The 10,615-nt window shown below is 44.0% G+C and overlaps 1 protein-coding gene across 6 annotated transcripts in view; it reads right to left on the bottom strand.

Moving 5' to 3' along the window:
* STARD8 (StAR related lipid transfer domain containing 8) overlaps positions 1 to 10,615 on the bottom strand; it is a 443,153-nt gene continuing 432,538 nt past the window's right edge. For all 6 annotated transcript variants that reach the window (XM_063937082.1, XM_063937080.1, XM_063937081.1 and 3 more), the window contains 3 exons: positions 6,421 to 6,638; positions 2,695 to 2,871; positions 1 to 2,127 (listed from right to left, as the gene is read on the bottom strand). In XM_063937082.1, the coding sequence (XP_063793152.1) occupies positions 2,010 to 2,127; positions 2,695 to 2,871; positions 6,421 to 6,638 (513 nt within the window). In that variant the 3' untranslated portion in view covers positions 1 to 2,009. The remainder of the gene's footprint in view (positions 2,128 to 2,694; positions 2,872 to 6,420; positions 6,639 to 10,615) is intronic.

The raw sequence follows: 10,615 nt of genomic DNA, 5'->3' as shown, positions 1-10,615 counted from the left end.
ATTTTATTATATTTTCTTTCAATAAAAGCAAATTACATTACAAAACGTCCCTTAAATAGAAACACTGATAGGAAACTGTGTTGAGCCTGGCACAGTCATTTGGTGACATAACAATACAAAAAGAATATATTATAAAATTTAATCTGTACAATATTTATATAACATCAATCGACTTTAGACATATTATACTGCAGAGAGGTACTGAAGGGTTCCCAAAGTCCAGAAGTTAAATTATGAATTCACTGAGTGGAATGGAACCACATCATTGTGCATATGGGAGAAGGTCGGCCCTAGTGCCCACTGTCTCTCTGTAGAATCAAATATTACTGTATTATTATAACTCCTTATTGCAGCACTGGCTGGTCCCATTAAAGATGAAATGTCTACAGTATCCTTACACATACTCACTTATGTCATTGCTCTAGAGCACACTATGCCCATCTTAATTTCAGGATATCCCTCATCATAGACAGTGCAGAGAAACAGCAGTCCCACAGGAGGGATCCTGTCGGGATCCCAGCAGTCAGAATCCCAACACTATTCGGAATAGGATCAACATTCCGGTGATGACAAACCGGAAAAATAAGCCATGCGGGGGAGGGGGGGGGGGGGTAATTAGGGTTAGGCACCTCCTTAGGAGGGTTAGAACTAGGCTGCGGGGGGTTAGGTTTAAGAACCGCCGCCGAGAGTTAGGGATAGGCTGCAGGAGGAAGGGGGGAGGGGGGGTGGAGGATTAGGGTCAGGCTGCGGGGGGAGGGAGGGTTAGGATTCTGGGGCCAGGGGAGGAGGTATGTATACTTACCTTCCACTGTCGGAATTCCAATCTCCAGGTCGCCGCAGTTGGTATTCTGACCGCCGGCATCCCAGATGCAGGCAATTCAAACCATAACCCCTCAGGAAAGGGTCCTATTCCTAACAAGGAAAGTAGAACCCTGTCCTTGGGACAACAAACACTAACAGAGAAGATCAGTTGCAGCTCTACCCATGCTGCATTGCCAGCAGGGGGCAGTTGTCAATGTGTTTCAGCCAAGTCACCAACATGTAATAACCCCACTTTTCCTTAAGGCCTAGCATACTGTTCTCTCAGAACCTAGAATAATGTTATGTACACATTTTAAAATCAAAAACTAATTCTACTGGTCAAACTATGTGATTAACTTCCAGCGAATCAATTTTAGATTTTAATTTGGGCAGAGTGCATGAAGAATTAACTGTAATAATACAAAAAAATAATAATAATATACCCTCCTCTAATAATTCTGATATTTCACTGAAATGTTACCACAACAGAATCAATATGGCAGTCAGCATGATGTACATTGATCTGTTTTGCAAACCTGCTGTCCTGATTTAATGTAAAAAATCATGCAGATTCCCTTTAAACAAGACAGTCAGATTCATGTTTTGCGCTAACGTCAATCCAGTTCTACTCTCAAGCAGGTATTATAAATATTCACACACACATTTACATCACATCACACTAGCTTCATCCCAAGTTCAGCACCTTGGGTAATCCACACACTATACGTCTTTCATTATGAACATACAAAAACCTGCTTACTGGCATCACCGAGTCAAAAGAACATATACAAAAACAGAGAACACAAATAATACTGATCTTTGTTAACATCTTCCTGACAAGCAGCGCAAGAACATTGTGTAATTAGTGTCTTGCACAATACTGCCTCCTTCAGGCAAGCAGGGAAACAGTGACCGGTGACATCCTTTGAAGCAGCATGTTGCTACGAAACTGAAGGATGCTTGAGGCCATTGTTAACATCTTAGGTACTCCTTGTCTTCTTCACAGTGATGTAGGATCACGTTCTATGATGGACTGTACTGTGAGTGCGGTACAAAAACCAGCCTATTACTCTAGTTTGTATGGCACTACACATCTGGTCAGAAACGTCCAGGAAAGCTGAAATCTCCAGCAACAAGTAATTCTTCGAGATTATTCAGTTCATCTTGTTTCCTGATAGTACATTCACTCCTCAGAGTCTTTCTCATATTTATAGCTTTGTTTCTGGCCCGCCTGGACTCAGAGGAGGGAATGAGTTTCGGATACGGACTACCTCCATTGCACAGAGGTGCTTAAAAACCTTGTTGTACCAGTCAGGAGATCGCCCCCTGCAGACAAAACATAAATAAAAATGTGGGTAAATGGGAATTATTCATTTTATTTCAAAAGAAATGCTTGTCCTAGTATTAAAATCAAGAATTCATCATGTGCAAAATAATTTACTGAGTAAAGAAGGTTATATCACAGTATGAATGGTTATAAACAGGTTTAATTTACTTAACAGCACTGGTGCCAACTGCACGGGTATGAGTGGTTTTGTGTGCCAGTACAGAGTGTTGCTAGTTCTCATTCTATGTTTCTTCCAGTTTGTTGGGACTCTAGGGGGGCGGTTCAATTCAGTGGAGGGATGTGATGTGTTGTTTTGCAATGGCACCACATAGCTGTGTGCAGAAAACTTTGTGATGTTGTGGGGTACTGTAACTGGCCGACATGTGCACAGCCGAGTACCGCTGCTTGCAGACACATCACAAGTAATTGAATTCCCCCAAAACAAAATTAAAAGTGTGTGAATCAATGAATCTGAGGCCATTTGAGTGCCCCAGAAAGAAGGCAATCTAGATTATGATTTAGAATGTTAAATTTATGTATTGAATGAGGCTTTAAAAGTAAATTACCTAAGGTCTGCTCGGCAGATATAGGTTAGCTTTGATCGTCCCATTCCACAAGGTTCCATTAGATATTGTGAGCTCATAACCACGGCCTGGACACCATCCTCAGGTTGGTCCGTGGCATGGTCGATTGATGTGGAAACCAAAACACACCCACCCCTAGGAAGATCCATGCGCCATTTTCTATATTGAAGAGGAAAAAAAAAATGTGAGTAACCGTATATGAATGAAAGAAATTTTTTATATATATATATATAAATAAATAAAAACACACACACACACGCACAAACACAGTGTATCCGGAAAGTATTAACAGCACTTCACTTTTTCCACATTTTGTTATGTTACAGCCTTATTCCAAAATGGAATAAATTGATTTTTCCCTCAAAATTCTACACACAATACTCCATAATGACAACGTGAAAAAAGTTTTTTTGAGATTTTATGCAAATTTATTAAAAATAAAAAACGAAGAAATCACATGTACCTAAGTATTCACAGCCTTTGCCATGAAGCTCAAAATTGAGCTCAGGTACATCCTGTTTCCACTGATCATCCTTGAGATGTTTCTAAAGCTTAATTGGAGTCCACCTGTGGTAAATTCAGTTGATTGGACATGATTTGGAAAGGCACACACCTTTCTATATAAGGTCCCACACTTGACAGTGCATGTCTGAGCACAAACCAAGCATGAAGTCAAAAGGAATTTTCTGTAGCCCTCTAAAACATGATTGTCTCGAGGCACAAATCTGGGGCAGGGTACAGAAAAATATTTGCTACTTTAAAGGTCCCAATGAGCAAACTGGCCATCATCCATAAATGGAAGAAGTTCGGTACCACCAGGACTCTTCCTAGAGCTGGCCGGCCGTCTAAACTGAGCGATCGGGGAGAAGGGCCCTAGTCAGGAAGGTGACCAAGAACCCGATGGTCACTCTGTCAGAGGTACAGCATTCCTCTGTGGAGGGAGAAAACCTTCCAGACGGACAACCATCTCTGCAGCAATCCACCAATCAGGCCTGTATGGTAGAGTGGCCAGACGGAAGCCACTCCTTAGTAAAAAGCACATGGCAACCCACTTGGAGTTTGACAAAATGCACCTGAAGGACTCTCAGACCATGAGAAACAAAATTCTATGGTCTGATGAGACAAAGATTGAACTCTTTGGCGTAAATGCCAGGCGTCATGTTTGGAGGAAACCAGGCACTGCTCATCCCCAGGTCAATACCATCCCTACATGGTGGTGGCAGCATCATGCTGTGGGGATGTTTTTCAGCGGCAGCAACTGGGAGACTAGTCAGGATAGAGGGAAAGATGAATGCAGCAATGTACAGAGACATCCTGGATGAAAACCTGCTCCGGAGCGCTCTTGACCTCAGACTGGGGCGACGGTTCATCTTTCAGCAGGACAACGACCCTAATCACACAGCCAAGATATCAAAGGAATGGCTTCAGGACAACTCTGTGATTGCCCTTGAGTGGCCCAGACTTGATTTCGATTGAACATCTCTGGAGAGATCTGAAAATGGATGTCCACCGACGCTTCCCATACAACCTGATGAAGCTTGAGAGGTGCTGCAAAGAGGAATGGGCGAAACTGCCCAAAGATAGGTGTGCCAAGCTTGTGGCATCATATTCAGAAAAACTTGAGGCTGTAATTGCTGCCAAAGGTGCATCAACAAAGTATTGAGCAAAGGCTGTGAATGCTTATGTACCTGTGATTTTTTGTTTTAATACATTTGCAAAAATATCTAAAAAAAAAACTGGAATAAGGCTGTAACATAACAAAATGTGGAAAAAGTGAAGCGCTGTGAATACTTTCCAGATTATATATATATACTGCTGAAAAAAATAAAAGGAACACTAAAATTCCACATCCTAGATCTGAATGAATGAAATATTCTTATTAAATACTTTGTTCTTTACATAGTTGAATGTGCTGACAACAAAATCACACAAAAAATATCAATGGAAAGGTCTGGATTTGGAGGCACCCTCAAAATTAAAGTGGAAAAACACACTACAGGCTGATCCAACTCTGATGTAATGACCTTAAAACAAGTCAAAATGAGGTTCAGTAGTGTCTGTGGCTTCCACGTGCCTGTATGACCTCCCTACAACCCACACAAGTGGCTCAGGTAGTGCAGCTCATCCAGGATGGCACATCAATGCGAGCTGTGGCAATAAGGTTTGCTGTGTCTGTCAGCGTAGTGTCCAGAGCATGGAGACGCTACCAGGAGACAGGCCAGTACATGGGCTTGAAATAAACAAGATAGCCGGTGCCTTCCAGTGGTTACAGCAAGCGCTGTGTCCAATGATATATCCAGCATGCAGGCAGCACTCACAGCGTGGAATAAAACAACAGACACAAGTCTGGGATGCAAAATCAACGTTTCAATGTTAAGTAAACATTTTCGTCAGGACGAAAATGTTTACTTAACATTGAAACGTTTATTTTGCATCCCAGACTTGCGTCTGTTGTTTTATTCCACGCGGTGAGTGCCGCCTGCATGCTGGATATATATATATATCTATATATCTATCAAGATGTGATGCCGGCACTCCTGGTCCTACTTGGTTATATCTATCTATCTATCTATCTATCTATCAAGATGTGATGCCCGGCACTCCTGGTCCTACTTGGTTAAATGCCCGGGTGCCCTCCGCAGAATAGTATATACATAAATACATAGTAGATGTATTTATAAGTCTACATAAAACAAGACTTATTGATTGAGCATTCTCACCATAACTAGGTGGGATTATTATGGCTAGCTCTATATTCACTTCTATATATAAATAAATATTATGTATATATATATATATATATATATATATATATATATATATATATATAACTATATTCTATTACATTTAACTATATCAATAATTTCGTTTTATACACAGATTCAATATAATATAGTCACACCACTGTAAAGCATTTTAATGTGTGCACATAAATTATGTAGTGAGAACATATTCATAGTCATATCTGATTTCTTTCATGACATGGGGCTGTGTCTATTGAACATACTACTGGTGTTCTTGCAGAGTCCACGTGCAAGTGCATTGGGAAGCGGAACTGGTAACTATGAACCATGCGTCACGTCATGTCTGCGAGACGCCGGGCGATGCTCCTATTCACAAGTGGTGGTCACTGGCTTTATAAGGTGAGTGGTTTTTCTATTGCACGATTTCACACCTTGACAAAGGGGCTACGGGCCTCGAAACATTGGTTTTTGACATGTGAATTTTGAAAACACAATCTTGATTATTGCATCATTGGAAGCCCTGGAGTGCCGCTGTCTTATTTGTTCCTGCTACATAAATAAATACATACATACATACATACATATACACACACACACACACACACAACCACACACACACACATATATATTTCAGTGAATTTGGGGTAGATCAATCACAATATTCTGCAGTACAGACTCTGATGTTTCCCATAGAGCTGTCTCTCAGTTTGAAATCATTGCGTTAATGCATGGCAAGAACTAATTATGTTAGTGTAATGTACTTGAATTTCACAGACCGCATACTAAACAGCAAAATTTACATTATATATATTTTTTTTTTCATAAAAGGTTGGTAATACTTTGACAATAGGCTACACAACACTACATAAACTACATATGGTTTATTGAGAAACAATTGCGGACAGTGTTCATGCGGAGAGACAAAAAATGTCACTAATGAGATGATAAATATGTAAAACCATACCTCAGTACTAAGAATTGCCGCCGTGGGTGTGGAGCCATGCTATCTGTCACGTAATGGAAAAGCTCTGTGTTCTGTTCAAGGGTTTCTACCACTTTGCTTTGCAGAAGGTCTTCATCCCATAGGTGGCGCTCACGTAAAACACGATGAAGTAATGAGCTCGGTGGGGCTTCTACTTCAGTGGATACTTTCCACAGACGCAAAGGATTCCCATCACCAACCTACAAAGAAAGAGGATGAGGTATTAGAGGGATTGTATTACCATTAAAGAGAATACACGTTGCTGAGCTAATTTCTTAGTATACATCAAAGGTAATGTCAAATAATGTGCAATGCACTCAAAGGGGAGAATCCAGTCCAGTTATCCAGTTTACGCAACTCAAAGCACAGAGGGTTACTTTTCCTCACAGCTTCAGGAGCGCCAAGAAAAGGAATCGTCTGGGGGTTTAGGGGGTCATTCCGAGTTGATCGCTCGCTAGCTAGTTTTAGCAGCTGTGCAAACGCTATGCTGCCACCCACTGGGGAGTGTATTTTATCTTAGCAGAAGTGCGAACGCATGTGCAGTCGAGCTCTGCAAAAACAGTTTGTGCAATTTCAGAGTAGCTCTGAACCTACTCAGCACTTGCGATCACTTCAGCCTATTCGTGTCCGGATTTCCCTTCATACACCCGCCCAGCCACGCCTGCGTTTTTTTCAGACATGCCTGTGTTTTTGTAAACACTCCCTGAAAACGGCCAGTTGATACCCAGTAACGCCCCCTTCCTGTCAATCTTCTAGCGGCCGCCAGTGCGAAGAAAAACTTCGCTAGAACCTGAGCACAACCACAAAGGGCTTTGTACCCGTACGTCGCACGTGCGCATTGCGGGGCATACGCATGCGCATAAATGCTGTTTTTTCACCTGATCGCCGCGCTTTGAAAATCGTCAGCGAGCGATCAACTCGGAATGACCCCCATAATGCGCAGGAAAACCCATATGGCCTTTTCTTTTATGCTGAATGTATGAGTTAGCTCAGGGAAAAGGCAGTATTATTGAAAAACTCTGTGTAAAAACCTGGAGCTATACCCTGCGTGGCAAACAGTGCAACTGATTGGATTCCCCCCAAAAAGTTAACAGATTGGTAGAATCTTATGTTTCATTTATTAGGCTTCAAGAATCATTGGGCTAAATGTAATAGCCTGTGAGCTGCCACAAATGGCAAGATTTTGGTTGTTCAGCAGTGATATGTAAAGTGGCAAATCTAACCTGGATTTTGGCTTAAAAAAAAAAAGAAAAGACCCATCTCATATATTCTCTCCTGGGATCCTCATCTCTGCAATGCTACCTTGTCCCATCTCCTTTGTCTCTCTGGGGAATCATCTTCTCTGGCCTGATACCTTGTCCCCTCTCCTGGAGTCCCCTCCTCTCTGCCCTTCCACCTTGTGCCCTCTCTATCTCCCCTGGAAACCCTCCGCTCTACCCTTCCACCTTGTGCGCTCTCTCTCTCTCCCCTGGAACCCCTCCTCTCTGCCCTGCCACCTTGTGCCCTCTTTCTGTCCTCTGGATCCCCCTCCTCTCTGCCTTGCCACCTTGTTCTCTCTTCTTTGACCCTTCTTCTTTGACAGCTTTACCATACTCCCTCCCGTCCCCACCCCCTCCCCTGCCCCCCTTATCCTGGGACCCTCCTGCCTGTTCTGCCATCTTGTTACATTTCATGAAAACCTTTTTCTCTGCCCTGCCTACTTGGCCCCTGCCCGCTCTCTCTTGGGACCCTTCCTCTTTGCCATCCATCTGTGGCTAGCAGCCACTGAGAGCTATGAGTGAGGGGGTAGGGAGGCCTCCAGTCAGCTCCAGCGTGCAACTGCCAGACACAAGGAAATTATAGATATCTACACACACAGATATTGTAGAACATATATAAAAGAAACTACTGTATTATTATGCTACTTACTACTAATGCAACTCTCTCCTATTAGATACTGATTGGGCGTTGAGCTGCAATTTTGGTATGTACAGCACAGGGCTTCCTGGCAATTGTGTATGGGACAAAGACATTTCTAGATATGCACTGCAAGAGGGGGGGGTCCGCACTTACCCACTTTATTAAATCAGTGTTATTTAAAATAGGATTTTAAATACCTACCGGTAAATCCTTTTCTCGTAGTCCATGAGGGATATTGGGGACACATTAGTACGTTGGCTATAGACGGGGTCCAAAGGAGCCAGTGCACTTTAAATTTCTTCCACTGGGTGTGCTGGCTCCTCCCTTCTATGCCCCCCCCACAGGCAGTTATAGGTAAAACAGTGCCCTAAGGAGAAATTACATACTTGAGAGAAGGAACATACAGTAACAACGAGAAGTGTGGTGAGATTTATACGCAGCACACCATAACATAACTGGGCCAGCAACATCTGGCAACAGAAAACAGCAACGGCTGAACAGGTAACACCTACCAGAGAACCTGCAGTAAGTCACCGCACCGAGGCGGGCGCCCAATATCCCTTATGGACTACGAGAAAAGGATTTACCGGTAGGTATTTAAAATCCTATTTTCTCGAGCATCCATAAGTGATATTGGGGACGCGTTAGTATGATGGAGATGTCCCAAAGCTTCCAGAATGGGCGGGAATGTGCGGAGACTGCTGCAGCACCACCTGCCCAAACTGGGTATCCTCTTTGGCCAGGGCATCAAACTTGTAGAACTTCACAAAGATTTTCTTCCCCGACCAGGTCGCGCCTCGGCATAGTTGCAAGGCCGAGAATCCACGGGCAGCCGCCCCGGACGAGCCCACCGATCTAGTAGAGTGGGCCTTTAGAGACTTAGGAACAGGTAAGGCTGCCGACACATAGGCCTGTTGGATAGTAATTCGAATCCAACGAGCAATGGACTGCTTTGAAGCAGGGCAACCCTTTTTCTGCACATCATATAACAAGAACAAGGAATCAGTCTTTCTGATCCGAGCTGTACACTTGACGTTGATCTTCAAGGCACGCACAGCATCCAATACCTCCGGAGTAGCAGAAGCGTCAGAACAGTACGGAACCACAATAGGTTGCTTCAGATGAAATGCGGAAAACAACCTTCGGCAGGAACTGATGTCTAGTCCAGAGCTCCGCTCTGTCCTCGTAAAAGACCAAATACGGACTTTTATACGATAAGGCCCCCAATCCTGAGACACGTCTAGCAGAAGCCAGGGCCAGTAACATCACCGTCTTCCACGTGAGGTACTTGTCTTCTACAGTCATCAGAGGTTCAAACCAGGAGAACTGTAGAAATCGTAATACCACATCCAAATCCCAAGGATCCGTAGGCGGCACAAACTAGTGTTCACGCTAGGCTGTTTTAGCAGGGCGCCGCGCTCTGCCCGATTTTTGAAGGGCAAAGTCCGCCCTGCCCTTTCTGCGGCGCCCTGCTAGAACAGCCGCCCACTTCCTGCCCTCCCAGCGTGTAAAAATGCAGTGCGCATGCGCGCGGCATCCATTCACGCTGTGAGAGAGCTTGGAGGTGCTGGGCACGCCCCCAACAGTGACGCCGCCGGCTGCCCATGCCCCCGTTTTAACGTCTGAGGGCTGAACCGCCCACTTTTATTAGACAAAATGACCACGCCCCCTATTTTGCATGGACACGCCCTTTTTCGCAGCGTGCGCACACGCTTGTGCCCCTCTCAGTCAAGCGCCCTGCCCTGCCCAAATCCTAGAGTGAACACTAACAAACGGAGGTTGGATGCAAAGCACCCCTTGCAAGAAGGTCTGAACTTCAGGCAGTATAGCCAACTTCTTTTGGAAGAAGATTGAAATTTGAACCTTAATGGATCCCAGACATAAGCCTTGATCCACTCCAGCCTGCAGGAAATGAAGAAATCTTCCCAAGTGAAAATCGGCAGATGGATACGTGCGTTCCTCGCACCAGGAGACGTATCTCCGCCAGATATTATGATAGTGTTTTGACGTCACAGGTTTTCTGGCTTGCACCATAGTGGCAATGGCCTTGTTGGAAAGTCCCTTGTGAGCTAGGATGTTCAGCTCAACTACCATACCGTCAAACGAAGACGCCGTAAGTCCGGGTAGACGAATGGTACTTGTTGAAGAAGATCTCTTCTGAGTGGTAGAGGCCAAAGGTCTTCGATGGACATGTCCAGAAGATCCACGCTCTCCGGGGCAAGCAGAATTGCTTGTACTCCTTGGTGCCGGAACCTCTTGAGCATCTTTGTGGTCAACG

This window comes from Pseudophryne corroboree, chromosome 8, assembly GCF_028390025.1.
Source record: "Pseudophryne corroboree isolate aPseCor3 chromosome 8, aPseCor3.hap2, whole genome shotgun sequence".
In the NCBI taxonomy this organism is placed as follows: domain Eukaryota; kingdom Metazoa; phylum Chordata; class Amphibia; order Anura; family Myobatrachidae; genus Pseudophryne; species Pseudophryne corroboree.
Note: the sequence above shows the minus strand (reverse complement) of the source record. Positions and strands in the feature narration are given on the sequence as shown.